Genomic DNA, 24,917 nt, shown 5'->3' with positions numbered 1-24,917 from the left:
GGAATTGCTCCATCCATCCCCTCGGGAGCTGCTGCTGCTCCCGCAGGAGGGAGCCGGGATGGTTGGATATTCCAGGGGGGAATTGCTCCATCCATCCCCTCGGGAGCTGCTGCTGCTGCTCCTGTAGGAGGGAGCCGGGATGGTTGGATATTCCAGGGGGGAATTGCTCCATCCATCCCCTCGGGAGCTGCTGCTGCTCCTGTAGGAGGGAGCCAGGGTGGTCCCGTTCATCCCGGGCTGGGGCTCAGCATCCCCTCAGTGTCACCTTGCAGCGACCTTGGCAAGCCCAGAGTGCCCTGGTGGGGGCACACGGGATGGTGGCACTTGTGGGAAGGGGTGCCAGGGTGCCAGGAGTGTCCCTGGAGAGGGGAATGCAGTGGGAACAGCCATGGGGGGAAACTGAGGCACAGGGCTGTGATTGCAGCTGGACCCAGTGTTCCAGTGAGGCTGAGCCTGTCCTGCTGTGCCTCAGTTTCCCTGGAAAACAGCCTGATTCCTGCTCAGCATCTGCTCTCCTGGCCAGAGGGAGCAGCTCCATGGAGCAGGGCCTCAGGGAAACTGAGGCACAGAAAGGGCCCAGGGCTCCAGCCCTGGAGAAAGGCTGTGCCTTGGGAACACCAAGCTGGGAGCAGGGCTGGGACTTCTGGGGTGGCCAGAGAGCCTGCTGTCCTCTCAGCCATCCCATCCCATCCCATCCCATCCCATCCCATCCCACTGTATCCCATTGTATCCCATCCATTCCCAATCCCATTCATGCCAATCCCATCCCATTCCATCCATTCTATGCATCCCACATATCCCATTGTATCCCATCAATTCCCAATCCCATTCCACCCATTCTATGCATCCCACATATCCCATCTCATCCCATCCCTTCCCATCATCCCATCCCATCCCACTGTATCCTACTGTATCCCATACCACCCATCCCTTCCCATCCCATCCTATCTCACTCTTCCCATTTTATCCCACTGTATCCCACTGTATCCCATTGTATCCCATCCATTCCCAATCCCATCCCAATGAATTCCATCCATTCTATGCATCCCACATATCCCATCCCATCCCATTGTATCCCACTGTATCCCATTGTATCCCACTGTATCCCACTGTATCCCATTGTATCCCACACCACCCATCCATTCCCAATCCCATTCATGCCAATCCCATCCCATTCCATCCATTCTATGCATTGCACATACCCCATCCCATCCCATCCCATCCCATCCCATCCCATCCCATCCCATCCCATTGTATCCCCCTGTATCCCATACCACCCATCCATTCCCAATCCCATTCATGCCAATCCCATCCCATTCCATCCATTCTATGCATCCCATCCCATCCTATCCCAAATAAATAAATCCCTGTCCCATCCAAGGCAGATTCCTGAGCCCCAGCTCAGCCCTGCAGGAATTTGCCATCCCCAGGGACATCGGCCCCCAAACCCAAACCCCCTAAAGAAAATGGGGATTAATCCAGGACTCAACCAGGCATCCCCTTGGAGAGTCCCAGCAGAAGCCACTGAGAGGTGGAGAATTAATTAAAATGGAGGAAAAATCCCTAAAAACCCCATAAGCAAATGGGGAATAACTCAGGGCTGAAATCTGGGGGGTGTTGGGTTTTAACCTGTGGGATCAGGGAATAAATGTAGGGAAATGTGGGTTTAAACCTGGCTGATCTTGGGCCTGGGTCTGAGCAAACTAGGGCTTAAATCTGGGAGGTTTTGGGCTTAAATTTGGGGAATCATTGGGTGAGATCTGGGGGAGCTGGGGGTTAATTTTGGGATCTAAGATTTAGGACAGCTTGTGCTTTAGTCTGGGTTTAGGTTTGGATTTGGGGATCTTGCTCTTAGATCTGATGGATTTGGGGTTTAAATTTTGGGGGATCTTGTGCTTTAATTTGGGAGATCTTGGGTTTAACTTTCAGGGATTTTTTTTCCTTATATTTGGGGGTTTTGGGGCTTAAATTTGGGGGATTTGGGGCTTAAATATGAAGGATCTTGGGCTCAAATTTGGGAATATTTGGTTTAACTTTGGGGGTTTTTTCCTTATATTGGGGGGATCTTGGGCATAAATATGGGGATCTTGGGCTCAAATTTGGGAATCTTAGGTTTAAAGTTGGGAGATTTTGTCCTTATATTTGGAGAATTTGGGGCTTAAATGTGGAGGATTTGGGGCTTAAATATGGGGATCTTGGGCTCAAATTTGAGAAACGTATTTTTTCCTTAAATTTGCGGGATTTGAGGCTTAAATATGGGGGATCTTGGGCTCACATTTGGGAATCTTGGGTTTAACTTTGGGGCACTGCACAGCCGGAGTCAATAAATTGGGAAACCAGGAGAGATGTGGGGAGCCTGAGTCCCTAAATCACAAATTCCTGGAATGAGACACAGACAAAGGCTGGGACTGGATGTGGGAGGGGAACGGGCAGGGAAAAGCAAAGGAATGGGACAATGTGCTCCAAAAATTTGCCACAGCCGGCAGGATGGGGCAGGATGGGGCAGGATGGGGCAGGATGGGGCAGGATGGATGCCGGAGGAGATGCCCCAGCAGCCCGCGGTGCACACGGATTAAGCCGCAGGCAATTTCCATGCTAATTCTCCGGTTCTGTTCTTTATCCTGACATCTGGGAGAAGCCAGAGGTATTTTCCCCGAATCTCAACCGATGCCTCAAAGACACCATTAATACAATCCGAGAGAGGAGAGGGAAAAAATGAATATATAATATACATATATATATATACCCCAAAAAATCCAATTTACTGACTTATTTAGCGCCACTTTCCGTAATCAATTCTCCCAGGGAAGAGCCCTGATTAAAGCCAAGCGCATCGCTATGGAAACCGGCATTCCCTCCTCCCACGGCCCGCGGGCTGCGGAGGAGAAGCTGGGCTGAGGAAATCTGCCTGGTAACAACCCCGTTAATGAGCTGGGGAGCAAAAATAATCCCTGCGAGCGCTGGCGCCGCCAAAGGAGCAGCCGGCGGCAGCCGGTGGGGAGGCGAAACGGCTCCCAAAATATTGATTTTGGTTTTTCTGGGATTGTTTTGGAGGAGGAGGGGACGCCCCCACATCCTGGAGGGATGAGCGGACATCTGGAGGTGGTTCCTGTGTGCGCCCACCCAGCCCGGCGGGTGTGGGTGTTTCTTCCAGCGTTTATCCAATTTTTTAGCTTTAAAACCCCGGATCAAAGCACGCAGGTCTGAGGGATTCGCCTGCCCGGCGAGGTGGGAGCTGCCGGCGTAAATGGGATTTATGGGATGGCCCCAAATGGATTGATGGGAAACCCAAATGGATTGATGGGGTTTCCCTCTCCTCGGGAGTTCCACAACCCACGGGCACCCGCGGCTCTGGGTGGGGAGCACCACCCCCGCTGCCCGCTCCCATCCTGGGCTGAAATCCTGGGGGGCTTGGGGGCTGGGATTTGGGGATCTTGCTCTTGATCTGGTGGATTTTTGTGCTTAAATTTGGGACAGTTTTGGCTTACATTTGGGGCTTAAATATAGGAGAGTTTGGCCTTAAATATGGGAAACCTATAGTTTAAATTTGGAGGATTTATATTTTAAATATGGGAAATTTGGGGTGTAAATATGGGACAGTTTGGGCTTAAATATGGGGAACATTTGGTTTAAATTTGGGACATTTGTATTTTAAACATGGGGAAATTGGGGCTTAAATTTGGGGGAGTTTGGGCTTAAATATGGGAAATCTTAAATTTGTAGGATTTATATTTTAAATATGGGGAAATTGGGGCTTAAATTTGGGGAAGTTTGGGCTTAAATATGGGAAACCTTTGGTTTAAATTTGGGGGATTTGTATTTTAAAAATGGAGGATCTTGGGCTTAAATATGGGAGCAACCCCCCACCATGGGTGAGAATTTCTTGGAGGATTGGAGATTTATTCTTATTTCTCCATTGAATAATGGGACCTGGAGGGTTTGGGGTCTCCTCCTGGCTGGATGAGCACCCTGTAAGGAGAAGGTGCTGGGACAGAAATTCCCATGGGCTGTAAGGAAATAATGGGGGGTGGGAAAGGTGAGTAGCAGCGAAGGGTCTGGGATGTTTCCTGAGCCCTCAAGGAGCTTTTTGGGGTGCAAAAGTCTGCCCAGGACATCTCAGGTATCCACTGAGGAATTCAATAACAATCCCATCACCATTCTTCCTGAAATCCCCCATCCCCATCCCTGTCACTGCTCCCAGGGGTGAGGGTGGAGCCCCCCTGCCCTGGCAGTGGAACTGTGCTCCAGACAGGATCCCACAGGACCAGGGCATCCCCCCATTCCCACCACCCCTGCACCTGCATCCCAGGGCTCCAAACTACAGGAGCTGGAGAGGCACCCAAAGGGAAGCACTGTCCTAACAAACCCGGAATGTTCGGGGTAACTGCTTCAGTGAAGGACCCACTGGTGCTGATCCTGATGATCCCTTTGCTGTCGATCCTACTGACACCTCTGCTGATGATCCCAATGACCCTTCTGCTGTAGATCCCAATGATGCCTTCACTGTGGATCCCAGGGTCCCTGTGCTGTGGATCCCAGGGTCCCTGTGCTGTGGATCCCAGGGTCCCTGTGCTGTGGATCCCGGGAACCCTTCACTGTAGATCCCAAAATGCCTGTGCCATGAAATCCAGGGTCCCTGTGCCGTGAATCCCACAATCCCTTCACTGTGGATCCCAGGGTCCCTTCACTGTGGATCCCAGGGTCCCTGTGCTGTGGATCCCACAATCCCTTCACTGTGGATCCCAGGGTCCCTGTGCTGTGGATCCCACAATCCCTTCACTGTGGATCCCAGGGTCCCTGTGCTGTGGATCCCACAATCCCTTCACTGTGGATCCCAGGGTCCCCGTGCTGTGGATCCCAGGGTCCCTGTGCTGTGGATCCCACAATCCCTTCACTGTGGATCCCAAAGATCCCTTCACTGTGGGTCCCAGGGTCCCTGTACTGTGGATCCCACAATCCCTGTGCCGTGGATCCCAGGGTCCCTGTGCCATGGATCCCACAATCCCTTCACCATGGATCCCACAATCCCTGTGCCATGAATCCCACAGTCCCTTCACTGTGGATCCCAAAGATCCCTTCACTGTGGATCCCAGGATCCCTTCACTGTGGATCCCAGGGTCCCTGTGCTGTGGATCCCACAATCCCTGTGCTGTGGATCCCAGGGTCCCTGTGCCACGGATCCCAGGGTCCCTGTGCCGTGGCTCCCCCTCTCCCGCTCCCGTTTATCCGGGCAGGATGCGCCGGGCGGTGCCGCGGCCCCCGGCTCCTCATTAACCGTGGCCATCGGCAGCTCGGGAGCTCATTAGAGACTCCTCAAACAGCCGTAAAAATCGCTTTTATTAATTGCTTCACCCCCCTTCCATCACCACCCTGCAGGAGGGGTTTGGGATGGGATTTCCCAGCCCCTTTCTTGGGTGGGGGTCGTGGATGAGCAGCTCCGGGCCTGGATCCATCCCGGGCCTCCCACTCTGCTCCATCCCTCAAGGACAAGATGTGACACCGGGATGTCGTGACAGGTGACATCCCGAGCCCTGCAGGATGTGAGTCCATCCCCCTGGCTTCAGGGCCGGCCCCATCATGGGGATTTTTCCCCAGAACTGTTTTTCCACCGGCACGGCTTTGCCAGCTGGGTGATGGGTCTGTCCCACCCCCTTATCCCCCTCATGGCAGGGATGAGTTTTTCCATATGAAAATATTTAGGGCAACCCCAAGGCCTGGACCCCACTAATGAGGGTGTGTTAATTGCAAGCCCTCACCCCATGTATAATTCAGGGCCTTTGTTAGGGCCGGGTTTGCTTTGTCTGGGAAGTGCCACCCACCCACGGGACCCTGAGCCACACAGCTCCTCCTAGGGGGAGGGGCTGGATTCAAAATAATTGGGGCCTGGGGCTGCTGGGAGGTGGGGGATGGGGTCGTTAGGGAGTTGGGGTCTTTAGTGGGGTCAGCATCCCCCTGATGGAGGAGGGCATGGGGCAGGGGGACATGGGGACAGCCTGGAGCACCATGGAAGGAGCCACAGAGGGACCCCAAAAGGTGGTGGGAGCATCAGTCCAGTGTCCAGGCTGTGGGTGCTGCTGGGCTGGGACTTGCCCCCACATTTTGAGGTGGAAATCCTCATTCTTGCTGTGGGTGCACTCAAAAGTTTGGGGTTGGGGCCTGTGGGTGCCAAAGCTGGGGACAGCACCCACGTCCTGGATGGGTGATGGAGAGGAACTGCACCAATGGGGCATAAACCAGCCCCAAATGGGTGAGGGCATCCCTAAATACAACTCCTGACACCACCAGAGCCCCAGGCAGACACCCTAAAATCACCCCAAATTCCCCAGATACCCTCAGCTCCTGGTGGTGCTGGACCGGGATCAGCCCCAGGATCAGCCCCAGGACCAGCAGCCTGAAATCCAGGAATGATGCAGTCCTGGGAGGGTGGGAAGGGGACAGGGATATCCTCACCCCCAGAGGGACTGGGGGACCTGCACCTCTCCACAGGCCACCACCCCACAACTGCTGAGCTTTGGTGGGAAAAAGATCTTAAAAATAGAAAAAAACTTTTAATAACCCACCCCCTGTGGGTGTTTCCTGGTCACAGCAGCACCAGGCTGTGCTGCTAAATGGAATCCCTGGGGGAGCCAGCAAATCCAAGACACGAGGCAAATTCCCAGGAGGGAACAAAACAGGGAATAAAACACAGCCCTGAAATTCCCATCGCTCCAGACTGTGCCCTGTGTCCCTCCCAGGGGATGGGGGGACATCCCAGGAGCACAGGGTGACCACGGGCAGTGGCAGGGCTGGGAGCTGGAGGGGATTGAGGCACAGCCAGGGTGGGCACAGGGACCCCCAGCCCCAGGGCCTCCCATGCCCAGTGCCACCCCCACAGCATCGTCCCCTGGATGTCCCCACCCAAGCCTGGCAGTGGCACCCACGGCCCCAGCGCTGCCCATCACCCATCCCATCACCAATGGTCACAGGATGCCACCTCCCACCCACAGGTGCCACCTCCAGTGTCACCTCCAGCCCTGGGCTCCCTCAGACCACCCCCAGCTGCTCTGTGACCACCCCAGCGGTCCCCTCATGGCCATGGGGACTCAGTGCCAGCCCTGTGCCACCCATGCCCGTCCCATGGCCCTGGCTGTGGCCATGGGGACTCAGTGCCAGCCCTGTGCCACCCATGCCCGTCCCATGGCCCTGGCTGTGGCCATGGGGACTCAGTGCCAGCCCTGTGCCACCCATGCCCGTCCCATGGCCCTGGCTGTGCCCCCAGCCCTGGTGCCAGGGGCTGCAGACAAGGCCAGGGAGGGATGGACCTGCCCCAGAGGAATTGGCCATCGCAGGTGACGGGCTGGAAGTGGCAGCAGAGGAGGGGACAGCAGGGGACACGAGCTGAGGGGGTCTCACAGGCACAGATGGAGATGCCAGGTGTCCCCAGGGTGGGTGAGAGGGACAGGGCTGGTTCCTGAGCCAAAGCAGGGCAGGGAAAAGCAGAGACAACACGAATCTGAGCCTGCAAAGGTTTGTGCAAAGCTGCCGACCCCGGGCCCGGCTGCTGCACCCATGGGGGGACCTGGGACCTTTCCTGAGGGTGGGGACACAAATCAGGGCGGGGGGACCCAGCTGGAGCCCACAGCCACGGCTGTCACCACTCCTGAGATCCACTGGGGTGGAGAGGAGGGGGACAGAGCCCAGGAGGGTGGGACAAGGACTCCCAGGGTGACACTTGCAGGCAGTGCCTCAGCACCACCATTAACCCGAGCTGGGCCTGCACGGAGTTAGAGCATGGCCAGGGCTTCCCTGGGGCTCCCGGGAGCTCCAGCATTCCAAGAACCCTCCAGTCCCACTCTGAGCATCACCCAGAGCACCCTTCACTCATCCCAAGTTCCATCTGCTCCCGCTCCAAGCACCCTCCATGCTCACCCCAACCACCTCAAGCATCCTCCGCTCCCCAAGCGTTCTCCATTGCCACCCCAAGCACCTCAAGCACCCTGAGCACCCCTGATTCCCACCTGAGCATCCTCCCCATGACCCAGCACCCTCCACTCCCACACTCCCACCCTGAGCTTCCTCCCCTGCCCTGCCCTGGGACATTTCCCACTCGGGGTTTGTACCCGGGAGTCCCTGTGGGGTGGCACCAGTGTGGCACCATTCCAGTGACAGCTCCCTGCAGCCCCAATTCCCAAACTGGGACAGTCACTGAGGCCACCCCGGCCCTTTGCTTTCCCAAATCCCATCCACCGAAGGTTCCTCCTGCCCCAGCACAAGGCCAGGGGAGGCAAATCCACCGGTGCCACATTCCCGGGGTTCCCAGACACACCCCCCTGCTGGGAAAGGGCCTCGCCATCGATCCGGCCGTGGGAAGAGACCACAGTGCCCCAGGGTACTAATTAGCCCTAATCAAGGTAATTAGCCTGCGAGCCGAGCAGCGGGGCAGCCCCGAGCGAGCCTGGCTGTGTCCCCTGCGTGTGACAGCACAGCTGTGACCCGGTGTGGGCAGGGAGGGTGACGAGGGTGACAGGACACAGCCAGCGCCCGTGGCTTTGCAGTGTCATTGTCACCACCAGCCCCTGGGTACCCCAGGACCTCCCCCAGCACCCCCAGGGCACCGGTGCCTCTGCCAGGACAGAGCCAGGAGGTGGCACCAGGGTGAGAGAAATCCCCTCTGAGGGGCTCCCAGCCCAGCTCAGCTCAGGGGTCCCACTGTTCACACCCCAAACCCCCCCGTGCCCTCCTGCATCCCTCCCTCCCTCCCTCCCTGCTGCTCCTGCTTCCAAACCCTGGAGCTGCTGGGATGTGCTGAGCCCCTGCTCCCTGCAGGTGCCAGGGGCTGATCCCTGAGGGTGAGGGGGAACCAGCACCCCAAGGGTGAGCAGGGAACGAACACCCCAAAGAAGGTCCTGTGATGTTGGGGAAGATGAAACAGGAAAGCCTTATAAATATGATTGTCTGGCAAAAGATTTTGAGAATATGGAAACTCTAAGTGAGATTGAAATGAAAGCAAGCTCTGAGATCCCTCAGTTCCTGAACAACTGGGAAGCAATGGCATGGCCAGCTGAAGGTGATCCCCTTTGGATCAAACAATCCCCTCTGCTTGCAGACAGGTCCAAGGCTCAGAGCAGACCCTGCCAGCTTGGCAGAAGGGGCCCAAAGAGGAGTTTTTAGGGTTTAAAATGTAACCCAGTGTGGTAATGGAATGATTCTTCTAGGCTGTATGGAAATGCTGTAGGATTTGTATCTTGTACTAGATTGGTTAGTGAGAATCAGAATATTCAGCACAGAAGAAGATTTATGGTATTGTGGCGGGAACTTCTCTCTCTTACCCTTTTACTCTCTTCCCCTCTCACCCTCTCTCCCCCTCTCCTCTCTCAGGCCTGCTCTGAGCTGTGGCTGGCAGCTCCCAGCAGGGCCCTGCACCCAGGCCCTTTGCAATAAACCCCAAGTTCCCAGCCCTGGCTGCAGAGATCTCTGCTCTCTGTCCATCCTGACCGTGCTACCCCCCAACACTCCTACACTACAGCACCTCTCATCCTCCACACCCATTAAATAATTAAATCATGTAACCTCCATTAAATAATGTGACCCCATGGGGACAGAGGAGTCACATCCTGTCCCACTGCACCACTTGGGCCATTGTTTTTTCCTCCCCAAAATCTCCTTCTACTTCTGATGAGACCCAAAGGAGGGGGAATTTCCCCCAAGCACATGGGAGCTGTTATTAATCTTATTAAAAACCTCTTGGGGTTTAATGTCCTGGTTAAACACAGCCTGGGCTGCTCTCTGCCCGCTTTGCATTTCCACTTTTCCAGTCTGTTACATCCAAATTTTGGAAATTGAAATAAATAGCTGCTTTCAAATGGGGGGAAGGGAAAAATCAGTGCCAAGGGAGCCATTCTGAGCTGCTCCAAGCATCCCCCAGGATTTGGGATGAATGTTCTCTCCCTGCTCAGCTCCCAGTGTTCATCAATTCCAGCCACATTGACTGTGGTGGGGACAGGGACATCCCGGGGCATTCCAGGAGCAGAAGGGGTGGGGACACAGCCTGGAGCACTGGGATGGGGCTGGGAAGGTTCCCACCCCTGGTACTGCTCACCCAGGCTGGCAGAGATGGATACAGAACCCCCTGCACCCCAGAGCAGGCTGTTGAAGCAGGCAGGAGTGAGGGATTTGTGGGGTTTCCATCCCTGCCCCTATCCCAAAGGATGGGAGATCCCCAGGGAACGGCAGCAGCACCCCAAGGGCTCCCGGCCCAGGGGGAGGTGATGCCAGCAGGATCCTGCTCCTGCTGTGGTGTGCAGTGGGACACAGAGCCCTTCCCAGCCCTGGGAATGGGCACAAGGCCAGGAGGGTGTCCTGGTCCCTGTGCCATTCACATTCTCTGAAACAATCCCCTTGCCCAGGGTTTTTCTCCTGGGAAGCTGAGAAGCCTCAGAGAAAAGGAAAACAATTCTTCTCTCATTTGCTTCTCCTGTGCTGTGCTCATATGGAATGTGTTTGGAGATTGTTTACCCACAGGGGATTGTTCCATTGGATTCTGCTGGGAGTTGTTTTCACTCTTTGGCCAATCAGGGCCAAGCTGTGTCAGGACTCTGGAAAGAGTCACGAGTTTCATTATTATCTTTTTAACATTCTGTCTGTATCCTTTCTGTATTCTTTAGTATAGTATAATATAGTTTAGTATTCTTTAATATAATACAGTATAATAAAGTAACAAATCAGCCTTCTGAGAACATGGAGTCAGATTCATCATTCCTGCCTTCATCAGGGCACCCTGCAAATCCAATAGGTTCCCACCCCAGCATCCTCCCAACTGCCCAATCCACCCCTGTGCCAATTTTGTGGGGCCAGGGCTGGGAGCTCAGAGCCAGGTCTGTGTCCCAGAGGGGGCTGTAGGTTTCCCTTTGGGAACTGAATTCCTGCACAGTGAGTTTTGGTCTGGTTGAGCCCCAAACCCTCTTCCAGGGCTTCCCTGGGGTTTCTCTCTGGAGGAACTGAGCAGAGAAGAGCCAAGAGCACCTCTGCAGAAGGAAAAAGTTGTGGGAGCTGATGCCTCAGGTTCAGCTTTTCTATTTTTCAGACTCTGCTTTAGTGTGTGGGTCTGGGCTTCACATTATGGGATGCTGAGCTCTGTGCACAGAGCAGGGAGACAAAACAATTCCTGCTCCAGCTGGGCACCAAGGACAAATGATCCAAATCTCAGCCCAGGAGCACAAACCCCGTGGGCTGGAGAGAGAAAAACAAGGATGGGACTGGATGGGCTAAAGCTGGAATGGGACAATGAACTGCAAGATGCAAATGGAGCAGAACTGATCCCAGGGAGAGACCCCGTGCCCGGCCGTGCATTTTGGGGCCATTTTGGTTCATCCTGGGTGCAGCCCTGGCTGGGCTCTGGTGCTGCCCAAGGTGGATCCATTGAGGAGATCCTTTCCATAAATCCCTGCTTTATTCTTTAACTTCATCTAGTCTCTGTCCTAGAGCAGCCTTCCCAAGGCATCGGATCCATCAAAGCCTTGGGCAGGGAGAGCATTCCATGAATAAACAACAAACACCATGAGGAGTTCATGAGGTGCTCCTGGATCCTCCAGCAGTGAATTCCCAAACAAACCCAACCTCTGCTGGAATAACAACCCAGGGTGCTCAGCACCCCCAATGCTGCCACTGTGTCGGGATATCCCTGTTGTCCCACCAAACATGGCCCAAGCCTGGGGCAAGCGCTGGCCAAAGGCAGTGGTTGATCACCTCCAGGGCTGAAAAACCCCATTTCTCCCCAAAACCCACTCACTTTGCCTCATTTCTCCCGCATTAAGGGCTGTTGGGTCTGGGAATCTCTTCCACCTCCCCATCTTGGTTGGATATTAGGAAAAAGTTTTTCATTGAAAGAGTGATAAAGTTCTGGAATGTTCTGCCCGGGGAGGTGGTGGAGTCCCCATCCCTGGGGGTGTTTAACAAAGCCTGGATGTGGCACTGGGTGCCAGGGTTGAGCTGAGGGGTTGGGGCTGGGTTGGACTCGATCATCTTAGAGGTTTCTCCCAACCCAGTGATTCTGGGAATTCTGGGAATCTTCAAGGGGGGATGGTTTTAAACTAAATGAGGATGGATTCAGGTGGGATCTTGGGAATTGTTCCCTGGCAGGGTGGGGAGGGGCTGGGCTGGAATTGCCAGAGCAGCTGTGGCTGCCCCTGGAGCCCTGGCAGTGCCCAAGGCCAGGCTGGGCATTGGGGCTGGCAGCCCCTGGCACAGTGGGAGGTGTCTCTGCCATGGCAGGGGTGGGATTTAAGGTACCAAACCATTCCCGGGTTCTGTGATCTTCCCTCAGAGCAGCCACAGACCCTGAGCCTCCCCAGAGGCTGTTTGGCCACATCTCCCATCCTGGGGTTGCTCTCCCCAGCCCCTCCCCATGGCTTGGCAATGGATTTTGGGATGGGAACGTCCCTGCCCCATGGGCTGCCCAGGATGCACCTCTGGGGGACTCCCCCATGCCAGGCTCTGCTCACCACCATCCCCTCATCCCACACCTTTTCTCCAGTGATGATTTCATTCCTTCTCTTCTTTCTGCCTAGTGCTGAAATGAGCAGCATTGATTTTTCATAGCGCTAATTTTTTTCCTAACAGAAGCCACCTGGGATTAAATCAAATTCCTTATCAGCATCCAAACCATTGCTGGGGCAGCTCAGCCCCTTCCAGCAGCCAAACCTGGGAGCTCAAGGAGAAACAAGAGCCAGGTTTGGCTGGGCCAGACACATTTCCCAGCTCTCCATGAGCACATCTGCTTTAGGCTTTTCTGCTCACATCAGCCTTTCCTTCCCGGGCTCTGACAGTTCCACTGTCAGGCCGGGCTGGTTTCAGCCTCATCCTCTTTATTTTCTCTACAACCCAGCCCCCTGAGACATTTATTTTCCAGCCCCCCTCACTCCCAGCTCTGTTAAGAACCGCCATGAATGATTTAGGGAGTTCTTCAGGCGGCCTCGTTAATCCTCTTGGGTGCACATTAGCTGGTCCTGCAAATTTAGACGTACGGCACTTTAATCGCGGTTTTAATTGCGAGCTGTGAGGCTCTGCCTTCCCAAACACACGTCAATAAACCTTTACAGCCCTGCCTGGAATGGGGATGTGCCGGAGGATGCTCACCCACACGGAGCTCTGGGCTGGCTGATGCCTCTGCAGGGCCACCCACAGGGCGCTCACCCGGGGAGGTGACGGGCTGGGCTGGGCTTTTCAGCCTTTTAAACCACATTTCCCACCTTGGGGCCGGCTCTGGATCCTCTGGATCCCTGGAGGATCCTCCTCCCTCCATGGCAGCATCCGTGACCCCACAGAGCTGACACAGAGCGGGTGTCAGCACCCCCGTCACCCCACGGAGAGGGGATGCGGGGCAGCGAGGGGGCTCGGGGGACTGAGGGACTCCCCTCGCCATCCCCGCGCTCCTGCCAGCCCCCATTGCCATGGCAACCATGCAAATGGGAAAGCTTTCCATAATCATTAGGGAGCGGAGAGGAGCAGTACAAACAGCGGCGGCAGTAGATTACAAGCCCATTATGAACAGTCGCACCTTCTGAGCGCTGGTAATTACACCTAATTGTGCATTTAATTGTGTAATTGAAAACCTCCAGCCCGAGTTCAGCCCGGGCTCCTTTCCCCCTTTCCGAGGGAGGGGATGCGGCCGGGGCCGCCCCAGCCCCGCGGTGCTCGGGCCATCCCCGGCCGAGCCCCGGAGCCGGGCGAGGACAAAAGACGCCGGCAGAGGTGGGAGGAGGGTGGTTCCCAGCGGCCGTGGCCAAACCAGGGAAATCAGAGCAGGAAGGGAGGATGGAATGGGACAGGAGGGCCACGGAGCCCCCAGGGGTGCACAGGGATGACACCCAGGGATGAAGGATCATCCTCTCCCTCCACCCATCCCTCGTTCAGCCAAACTCCTGATCCTTCCCCAGCCTTGAGTCACCTCCCAGCGGCTCCCGGGGCCGCCGAACCCCGCGGCTCGGGGAGAAGCTGGGATGGACCCGCGGACCCCGCAAGGACCGGGCACGGCAGCGCCGCTCTGGCGTGGCACGGCATGGAACGGCATGGAACGGCATGGCATGGCACGGCACGGCACGGCACTGCATGGCACTGCATGGCATGGCACGGCACGGCATGGCACTGCATGGAACGGCATGGCACTGCATGGCACGGCATGGCACGGCATGGAACGGCATGGAACGGCATGGAACGGCATGGCACTGGATCGCAAGGCATGGCACTGCATGGCACTGCATGGCACTGCATGGAACGGCATGGCACGGCACGGCATGGCACTGCACGGCACGGCACGGCATGGAACGGCATGGAACGGCATGGCACGGCACTGCATGGCACGGCACTGCACGGCACGGCACTGCATGGCATGGCACGGCACTGCACGGCACTGCATGGCACGGCACTGCATGGCACTGCATGGCATGGCACGGCACTGCACGGCACTGCATGGCACGGCACGGCACTGCATGGCACGGCACTGCATGGCACGGCACTGCATGGCATGGCACTGCATGGCACGGCACTGCATGGCATGGCACTGCATGGCACTGCATGGCACGGCATGGCACGGCATGGCACGGCATGGCACGGCATGGCACGGCACTGCATGGCATGGCACGGCATGGCACTGTATGGCACGGCACGGCATGGCATGGCACTGCACCGAGTGTCACCGCACGGCCCCGCACCGCACCCCGCCAGCCTGGCAGGCTCCGGCAGACGGGAGGTGCCAACCCAGCTCTGCTTTTCCAGCCAATTAAAGGAGAAGGAGAGAAACAAAGAAGGAAACGGGAGCCCGGCTGGAAGCGGCTGCCGGCTCTGGCAGGCGGGGGGGGCACGGAGCGTCCCCGTCCCCGTCCGGCTGCGGGGCCGAGCGGCCGCGAGGAGGGGACGGTGGGGTGGGATGGAGAAGGAGCCGGTCCGGGATGGAGAAGGAGCCAGTCTGGGATGGAGAAGGAGCCGGCTCCAGGAAAACCATCCCGCACCAGAGCCTGAGCACGGCCACGGGGCACGGAGCGGGGTGGCCAAGGGACATGGGACAGCAGCTGGACAGAGCCGGCCTGACAGCTGCCAGCAGTGCATGTCCCCGTATCCTGATATCCCCATATCCTGCCATCCTGATGTCCCAATATCCTGATACCCTGGTGTCCTGATGTCCCAATACCCCAATATCCCAGTGTTCCGATATCCCGATATCCCAATATCCTGATATCCCAATCTCCTGATGTCCTGACACACCAAAATCCCAATGTCTCGATATCCCAATATCCCGATATCCCAATATCCCGATGTCCTAATGTCCTAATATCCCAATATCCTGATGTCCCAATATCCTGATACCCTGGTGTCCTGATGTCCCAATACCCCAATATCCCAGTGTTCCGATATCCCGATATCCCAATATCCTGATATCCCAATCTCCTGATGTCCTGACACACCAAAATCCCAATGTCTCGATATCCCAATATCCCGATATCCCAATATCCCGATGTCCTAATGTCCTAATATCCCAATATCCTGATATCTCGATATCCCAATATCCCGATACCCCGATGTCCCAATACCCTGATGTCCCGATATCCCAATATCCCGATATCTCGATGTCCCAATATCCCGATGTCCCAATATCCCAATACCCTGATATCCCAAGATCCCAATATCCCAATATCCCGATGTCCTGATATTCTGATGTCCTGATATCCCGACATCCCGATGTCCCGATGTCCCGTACCATGTCACCAGGGCTGGCCCAGCCCCAGAGCACAGCTGTTCCCACCCCTGCAGGCTGCAGAGGAACAAATTCTGTGGCTCCCACACCCCTGCCCGAGCAGGGCAGCGCCACCCCGGGTCCTGCCCCATCCCACCCCTCGGCATTCCCATTTCCCACAGAGAGGGTGAATCCCACAAACACGGGGCACAGAGAGGGGTTGGTGTCTCCCAGCTGCAGGGAAAACCAGCAAAACCCCGGGCTTTGGGTTTTATCCCACCTCATTATCACAAACATCTGCAGGTGGCCCCTCCCGAGGCAGGGCATAGCCAGTGGGGGTTTGCCAAGAGGATTTTTTCAGGGAAAAACCATGAAAGGAGGCAAAATGTGGCACGTTCTGCCTGTCCCCAGGACTGGGGTCAGCCAGCACTCGCAGCATGGCCTTGCCAGGGGGGAAGGAGCTTGGGGGGTGTTTGAGTGCTCCAAAGCAGCTCCTGTTGTGTCATGGCCCAAAAAGGAGCTTCCCAACCTGGTTCAGGGGTGGGCTGGAGTGGGCAGGGCTCGGCAGGGCCCCTCTGGATCAGGGACCTTGTGCCCAGTGGGTGCCAGCTGCACCTGGGGACATCCAGAGCATCCCTGGGGCCAGGGGGTGAGGGAGCAGGTCATGGATATTGGGAAACCAGCTGGGTGTGAAAGGTGCCCATGAAGGGACAGTGGCACACAGGGAGCCATGGGAAGGTGGCTGTGAGGTGACAGTGGCACACAGGGAGCCAAGGGAAGGTGCCCAAGGGGTGACAGTGGCACACAGGGAGCCATGGGAAGGTGGCTGTGAGGTGACAGTGGCACACAGGGAGCCATGGGAAGGTGCCCAAGGGGTGACAGTGGCACAAAGGGAGCCAAGGGAAGGTGGCTGTGAGGTGACAGTGGCACACAGGAGCCATGGGAAGGTGCCCAAGGGGTGACAGTGGCACACAGTGAGCCATGGGAGGGTGCCCGTGGGGTGACAGTGGCACACAGGGAGCAAAGGGAAGGTGCCCATGAAGGGACAGTGGCACACAGGGAGCCATGGGAAGGTGCCCAAGGGGTGACAGTGGCACACAGGGAGCCATGGGAAGGTGGCTGTGAGGTGACAGTGGAAACACAGGGAGCAAAGGGAAGGTGCCCAAGGGGTGACAGTGGCACACAGGGAGCCATGGGAGGGTCCCTGTGAGGTGACAGTGGCACACAGGGAGCCAAGGGAAGGTGCCCAAGGGGTGACAGTGGCACAAAGGGAGCCATGGGAAGGTGGCTGTGAGGTGACAGTGGCACACAGGGAGCCAAGGGAAGGTGCCCAAGGGGTGACAGTGGCACAAAGGGAGCCATGGGAAGGTGCCCAAGGAGTGACAGTGGCACACGTGGAGCCATGGGAGGGTGGCTGTGAGGTGACAGTGGCACACAGGGAGCCGAGGGAAGGTGCCCAAGGGGTGACAGTGGCACACAGGGAGCCATGGGAAGGTGCCTGGGCTGGGCAGGAAGGAGCAGGTGGCATCACCTCAGGATGTCACCACGCTGCTGTTGAAGGGACAGTGGGGCCCAGGCTGGCCCAGGGGGCTCAGCTGAGCTGTGCCCTCCCTGGGCAGCCTCGCTGGTGGCACGAGCTGCTCCTGCAGCCATGGGGCAGCCCCACACTCCCCAGGGTGACCCCAGCCCCCTGACTGAGCACACTGGGGACACAGCTGTCCCCACCCACAGGACAGAGGGCCCAGGACAGGTGGGGGGACGTGAGCCTGCCATGCCATCCCCATGTCAGGGGTGGAGCAGAGGAGGGGAGCAGGGATGGGGTCGGGGATCATCCCCCCTCCCTGAGGCTCCATCCCAAACCTCAGCTCTGCCTGGTCCAGGTGCTGTGTCACCTCAGGGTGGCCTTGGTCACCACAGGGGATGCCTGGGTGGCACTGCCACCTCCAGTCTCCTGGGGCTGGCTCAGCACAGGGCCATGGGTGGGCACCCAGACCCCTCAGCTTGGGGTGAGGAGCTGAGGGTTGGGGGGATCTCCCCATAGGGGGTGGAAGCTGCTGCCTCCAAACCTAGGAAGGAGCTCTGGAGAGCATCCCAAAGGATGAACTGGTTCAGGATGAGCCTGGAGAGGGAAGGGGAAGGTCCCTGGTAAGGGATTGGAGCCTTTGGGGATGCCAACAGCACCAGGACACACGGGGGGAAGGTGGAGGGGACAGCCTGACCCCAATCAGCAGCACAAAGTTCCTGTGGGTGTGAGCAGGAGCTGCTCTCCCAGCCCAGGAGCTCACACCTATTCAGCCTTCCCCGAAATGAACAGATTAAAACCCCTCTGATTTGGGATATCTCGGGGAGTAATCATCACCAAACCTGCCTGGGAGCCGAGTGGTGAAAAGGAATGTGACCAAGAGCCAGGAAACTCCTGCACACCTGGAAAAGCCCCGCTGGATTTATCCTGGATCAGGTGAGCAAAACGCCAAGCGAGACTGCACAGCCCAAAGCGAGGGGACAGCTGGGGACACCGAGGCCATTCCTGCTGGGAATGGGGGACTCCAGCCTGGGGATGATCCCAGGGCTGAGCACCGGCTTCAAAGCTTCCCCATCCCCCATCCTCCCCTCGTGTACCCCCATCCAAAAGCGGGGACCCCTCCCCACCCGCTGCCTTCTGGAGGATGAAGGATGAGCAAGAGCCGGGAAGAAAGTGCCTGTCAGCAGGATGCCACCATCATCTCCAGAGGGCTCTGAGCCCGTTCCCATCGCCGCGTCCATCCATCCATCCATCCATCCATCACCCCCGTGCCGGGGACACCACGAGCTGACCCCACAGATTTCAGCAGTCCCTCCCTGCCCTCCTCGCCCGGCACGGCCGCGGGTGCGGGTAGGAGGCGGCTGAGTCTCCATTAACGCACCACCCTGCCGGGATAATTAATCGCAACCTCGCCGGCGCTGGTTTGAGCAGAACCCCCCGGATCCCCCCCGCGCTCCCTTCGCCGGCTCCTCGGGCAGAGCCTGATGAAGATTGATTCGCGGGCGGCGGCAAGCGCGGCACGGAATTGTCACGAAATCCCACAAATGAAACCCCACAATCCCGTGAAAATCAAGCCTCTCCTTTCTCCTTGCTGCCACAGCCCGGTGCCCCCCACGGCGGGCAGGTGGGTCCCGCTCAGGAGCAGCAGAGTTTCCAAAGTGCTGCCGGCGGCTCCAAGTTTCCCTCTCGCCCCGACTCAGGGGACCAGCACCCCGAGACGCAGCCGCGGAGTCACCAGAATGGGAAACCGCGGGCGGGAGTGAACTCGGAGGGAAGAGATTGCAGTTGGGAACAAAGCTCACACCTGCTGGAGACGCAACCTCGGGCACTGACAGCGCAGGGAAGGGGTCCCCATCCACCTCCCCGGCCAGCGCCGGCTTGAGGCAGGAGATGAGGGTGGCACTGCCTGCCTTTTAGATCAGCATATTTTCTCTCCTCTGGGTTTTTTCTTTTTGGGTGATGGTGAAGCATCCCCGAGCTGGTCCCAACACAAGGTCACCGCCGAGGCGGCGTGGGGAGCGGTGACAGGCAGCATCTCGCACAAAGCACCCCCGGCATGCCGATGAGCCTTACCAGCTGCAGGCAGCAGAATCCCACCAGCGTGCATCGCCCGTTGCATCTCCCCATGGCTCCCCAGCCGGATCCTCGGGGCTCCCTCACCGTGGCCTCGCTCCGCCGCCGCGCTCCAGCTCCTCAGCAGCCGCCCCTTGGCCACCCGGGCAGCGTCACGGGGGGCTCCAGCACCATGTCCCGCTCTCCAGCCTCGGGCCAGCCCCGCCGGCTCAGCACAGCGGCGGGCTGGGCTCGGCGCGGGGCATCGCCCCCTTCTCCCTCCGCCCCCCGCCCCGCTAGAGCCCGCTCGGGCGGCGCGGGGGCCGCGGGGCCGCGCAGCCCTGGCCGCCCATGCCCGGCCCGGCGCGGAGCCGTGCGCTCCGCTATTGTCTCCCGCACAGCCGCGCTCCGCGCCCCGGGCGGGCGGGCGGGGGGCGCGGGCGGGGCCGGGCGGCGCGGCCGGAACAAGGCGGGACGCGGCAGCCGGCGGGGCGCGGCGGGCGGCGCGGCCGGGCGGGGCGGGGCGCGGGCGGGCACGCCGAGCCGCGCCGAGCCCTTGGCGGCCTCCGGGGGCGCGGGCAGCGCGGCCCCTCCGCCGCACCGCGGCTCCCGCCTGGCCTTATCCTTATCCTTAATCATCAGCGTTTGTCTTTTGAAGCGCAGATTTTTGTTATAATTCTTTTTTCGCCTCCTCCGGAACCAGGTGCGGCTGGGTGAGACCCTGGGGAAGGGCTGCGAGATGCTCCCCCCGTATCCCCCCCCGTATCCCCTCGCATCCCCCCTGCATCCCCCGGCCCTGCGGCCCTTGGGCGGCGCCTGGACCCGCAGCACAGGGACCCCGCCGCCTCCCCTGGGGTGGCCATGCCCGCGCAGCAGCTGGGCTTGCGGGGAGGACAGATGGCCGAGCCCGGCGGGAGCGCCCCGCATCCCCCCGCAGAGCCCCCGCTCCGCAGAGCCCCGCTCGGCACACGCGGCTGGGGCCAGCGGCGAGTGCCGGCCGGGGACAGAGTGCCTGGGCAGGGGGTGGGTGCAGACAGGGCTGACACGGCCCCTCACCGCCACCCACCCGCTCGCCTTTGTTCTGTTTTCACAGCACACCTTCGGGGACATCGCAGAGCGCGAGGAATCACCGGCATGCTGCTTTCCCAGCGCTTTAGAAACCCCTGGCTGTAATGCCGCCTGGCAGAAGCACTTGGAAACAGTTTGTAGCTTTTAATTTCCATGATTTCTTAATCCTCAGCGCCGATGTTCAGAAGGAAGCATCTTCTAAACCCACCCCACACAGCCTTAGGTGTCAGAGCATCCACACGGCATCCGGGGGATGAAGCTGCATTTGTGTGTGTGGTCCAAACCCACCCAAGCTTGCCAGGGCTCATCCCTGTGCTCATCCCACCTCCCACACCTGGAGCTTCTCCTTCATCCTCCACGATGGGGATTTCTCTGCCCCGGGGCTGTTCCGTGCTCCCGGGGGCGTTTGGGGAGGCTGAGGCTGACGGAGGGGGCTTTGCAGGAAACGCTTGGCTTTGTGCATTCACACACACACACGGCAAAGATGCAGTGGGTTCCTCGAGGGCTGCTCTGAACCGGGCTCCTGGGAGCAGGAGCAGCCTCAGACGTGGTTTGTTCCCCCCTGGCCTGGCTGAGTGACCTCCACCAGCCCCGAGTATTCCCACAGCTCCCTGCAGGCCAAGCTGTGGAGCTGGGACACCCCCAGCGTGGGCTGGGCCATCCCTCCCAGCTCTCCTGGCTCTGGGATCCCCAGGTTTCACCTGGGACAGGTCCCATTGCCTTCATCCCGTTCTGTCTCAGGCTCCTGAGGGTTATCCTGGTACAGCCACAGCTCCAGGATTCAGCTTTTGGGCTCCTCTGGGATTTAAACACAGCAGAAATTTGGATCAGAGGGGTTGGGATCATCTCACAGGTCAAAAATGCATCCCACAGCATCTCCTTGGCCACGGGCAGGCAAATCTGCCCAGCTCAGCCCTCCTGCAGCCCTCACAAACCACCAGGGAAAGGCAAAATGCTTTGATGGGAAATCATAAATTCCCATCCAATGGCACCGAGATCCCGCCTGGCTCCCAAGCAGGTGGAGTTTTGCAAAGAATCAATTTTAGATTAAAAAAAGGTCAATAAACCCTGTCATGGAGCTTCCCTGGGAGGAGAGGAGACAACTTCATCCAGGAGAGGGTGGGGAATGAGCCCAGGGCTTTGTGCTTTGCTCAGCTCAGAACCTGCCACCCCACACCCCACCCTGGGGTTTGTGTGCAAGACAAAGCCCCAGTGGCCAAAATTACAGAGAAAATATCAGAGGAAATCCAAAAAGGGTCCTGTAATTAATGGTGGGGGGTGGGAAATGGGAGGGAGCCACCAGGCTCTGTGCTTTGATCCCCAGCTGTGCTCCCACCAAGCCCTGCTGTGCCTCAGTTTCCCCAACACCCCTGGGGGGGTCAGAGCCTCCTCCCAAATCTCCTGTGGGATGGAGAAGGGAGAGGAACAACCCCATCAAGGCTGAGACTCTGCCACCCCACATGCTGTGATGGGGTGACAGGGCTGTCCCCTGTCCCCCATGGCCACCTGGCTCTGGCAGGGGCTGGATCTGACCCAGCTGAGCTCTGCACCCCCAGGGCAGGAGCAGCCAGATGGGATCTCTTCCCCAGGTACACAAAATCCTCTCTTTCCACTAAACCCGAGTGTTTGAAGTCAAAAACCATCTGTATCTTTATGCCAGAGAGAGCTCTCCCTGCCAGGGGTATAAACAGAACACAGAGACATCAGGTTTTTTCACTAAACTGATATTTTTACACCAAAGTCAGGTTTTTGTCTGTATGGGCAGGGCTGGAGCAGCCTGGGGACAGGAACATCTCAGTCCCAGGGCCAGGGATGCTCTGGCTTTGGGTCTGGGGATGGCCCAGCCCTGGGGTAAAGGATGGCCCAGTTTGGGGTCAGGGTTAGCCCTGGGGTAAAGAATGGCCCAGTTTGGGGTCAGGGTTAGCCCTGGGGTAAAGGATGGCCCAGTTTGGGGTCAGGAGTGCTCCAGCCCCAGGGTGAGGGATGCTCCATCCCTGGGGATAGTGACACTCCAGCCATGGGTACCAGGGATGATGTCCCAGGTTTGGGATCAGGGATGTCCCAGGTTTGGGATCAGGGATGTCCCAGTCCTGGGGTCACATTGCTCCAGCCCTGATTCCTGGGATGTTCCAGAGTCAGGTCAGAAATGTTCCATCCCTAGGGTCATGAATGCCCCAGTCCTGGGGTCAGGGATGCTCCAGACCTGGATCCAGGGATGACTCAGAGCCAGGGTCAGGAATTCCCCATGCCTGGGGTCACAGAGGCCATGGCTGTGGGGTCAAGGACCCCCCATCCCTGGGGTCAGTGACACTCCAGCCATGGATAGCAGGGATGTCCCAGTCCTGGGGTCAAAGATGCTCCAGCCCTGAGTTAGGGATGTCCCAGACTCAGGATCAGGAATGCTCCATCCCTGGGGTGGTAGAGGCCCTGGGTAAGGGATGCTCCATCCCTGGGGTGGTAGAGGCCATGGCTGTGGGGTCAAGGATGCTCCAGCCCCGGGCTCAGGAACATCCTGGCCCTGGGCTCAAGGATATTCCATCCCTGGGCTCAAGGCTGCTCCAGCCCTGACTCCAGGGATGTCCCAGGCCCAGGATCAGAGCTGCCCCATCCCTGGGTCCAGCCCAGCTCCAGGCTGGACAGGGCTTGGAGCACCCTGGGATGGTGGGCAGGGGTGAAATGGGATGAGCTTTACATCCCCACAGCCAAACCACTCAGGGATTCCGTGAGGCTGTGACTTCCCAAGCCACCTCCAGGAAGAAACACACACTTATTTAGGCAACCCTTCCCCAGTTTGAGGATAATTAGCCCCCAGCTGCCAGTCACCATCAGCTCTGTGGATCCCAGGTAATGGATCGGGCTCAGGCGGCTGTGGGAGAATTGATGGATGAGTTAAAATGAGTTCCCACCATTCCTTCTCTGTTGTTATCTTATCTCTGTGCTGGGGAGAAGGACAGCACATCACAGGATCCATCATCATCATTTCTCTTTTGTAGCTCGCAAAATTCATAATTAACAAAAAATTTCTCTTCACTTGCTCATGTAATTTAATTAGCTCCCCATTAAACGCAGACTAAACAGCATCTATTCCCCACCAGAGCAAATAATTGTTTTCCATTCTCTCAGAAACCATCGCTGGAACTCTCTGAATTCATTAGGGAGCAGCAGTGGGAAAAGGTGGGGAAAGGGAGGGAAAAGCTGCAGGAAGGACAGGACGGAACGAGAGGGGGTGGGGCAGGGCCGGAGCTGCCTTTGGGATGTCCCGGGATGTCCCCACTGACCCCATGGGGGGTGCTGGATCCATCCCGCTGCACCCCCGGGCTCTGGGTGCTGCCTCCGCCTCCCCCCGGGAGCTCTTGGGGGTGCTGGCATTGCCAAAGGGTCAAGGACCGGGATGGGGACAGGGACAGGGATGGGGACACTCCCCAGGGCCACCTCGGGGCCACCTCCAGCCCCCTGAGGCCGGGGATCAGCCCCCCCTGCCAGCCCAGCTCCGTGGAACTGGGGCTGTTTATCCGCATCCCAGGAAAGATTTAATTTCCAGTGGAAATCTCTCAAGCAAATACCTCCCTCGGAGGAATAAACCTGGTTAAGGAAACAATTTGCTCTGCACTCAGATGAAGCTCGAATGCTTTGCTACTGCCATGGCCCAGGGCTGGCTTGGATCCACTGTGGGATGGGAGCCAGGAGAGCCCTGGGCTGCCCTGGCTGCATCTGGGACCAGGGGGAACAGAGGAGGACTGACCCCAAATCCCCCTGGATGCTGCTGGAAACCAGTGGGGACAGAGGAGGATGAACCCAAATCCCCCTGGATGCTGGTGGGACTAGTAGGGACAGGGGGACTGGCCCCAAATCCCCCTTAATGCTGTTGAGAACCAGTGGAAATGGGGGAAACTGGCCCCAAATCCCTCTGGATGCTGCTGAGAACCAGTGGAAATGGGGGAAACTGGCCCCAAATCCCTCTGGATTCTCTGCTGCCCAGCACAGGGCATTGTCCTGTCCCCAAAGGGTGGTGGCAGTGCTGGCCCTGGCACCTCTGGGGTGGTTGGTGCCAGCCCTCCAAGGTGGGTTCCAGCCCTCCATGGTGGGTTCCAGCCCTCCATGGTGGGTTCCAGCTCTCCAAGGTGGGTTCCATCTCTCCAAGGTGGGTTCCTGCTCTCCATGGTGGGTTCCAGCTCTCCAAGGGGTGCTCCAGCTCTCCATGGTGGGTTCCATCTCTCCAAGGTGGGTTCCTGCTCTCCATGGTGGGTTCCAGCTCTCCAAGGGGTGCTCCAGCTCTCCATGGTGGATTCCAATTTCTCCCAGACCAAGTTTCCTCCCTCCCAGGGGCTGGGACAGGGACCCATGGTCCAAGGGGTGGGCATTGTCCAGCCCTGGCTGCAATGAGCACTGAAACCTTGAGCTGTCCCACCCCTGTGTCCCTCCTCGCTGCCCACAGGGAACAAAGGGTTAATTCCTCACTATAAATTATTGTTTAATTCCTTGGCACTGGGAATGGTCACAGAGCTGGGATGGGCACAGGGACCTGGGTTGGGTGCTCAGTGCTGGGGGCAGCGTGCCAGGGGCAGCTGG

The 24,917-nt window shown here is 58.1% G+C and overlaps 1 protein-coding gene across 1 annotated transcript in view; it reads right to left on the bottom strand.

Moving 5' to 3' along the window:
• The window catches only part of NKAIN1 (sodium/potassium transporting ATPase interacting 1), a 39,906-nt gene extending 20,137 nt beyond the window's left edge, over positions 1-19,769 (bottom strand). Inside the window, exon 1 of the mRNA XM_054648353.2 lies at positions 19,302-19,769. Coding sequence (XP_054504328.1) covers positions 19,302-19,355 — 54 coding nt within the window. The 5' untranslated portion in view covers positions 19,356-19,769. The remainder of the gene's footprint in view (positions 1-19,301) is intronic.
• Between the last annotated feature and the right edge of the window lie 5,148 nt (positions 19,770-24,917).

Source organism: Agelaius phoeniceus, chromosome 22 (genome assembly GCF_051311805.1).
Source record: "Agelaius phoeniceus isolate bAgePho1 chromosome 22, bAgePho1.hap1, whole genome shotgun sequence".
Lineage (NCBI taxonomy): Eukaryota > Metazoa > Chordata > Aves > Passeriformes > Icteridae > Agelaius > Agelaius phoeniceus.
The sequence above is the reverse complement of the archived record's forward strand: the minus strand, read 5'-3'. Positions and strand labels throughout refer to the sequence as shown.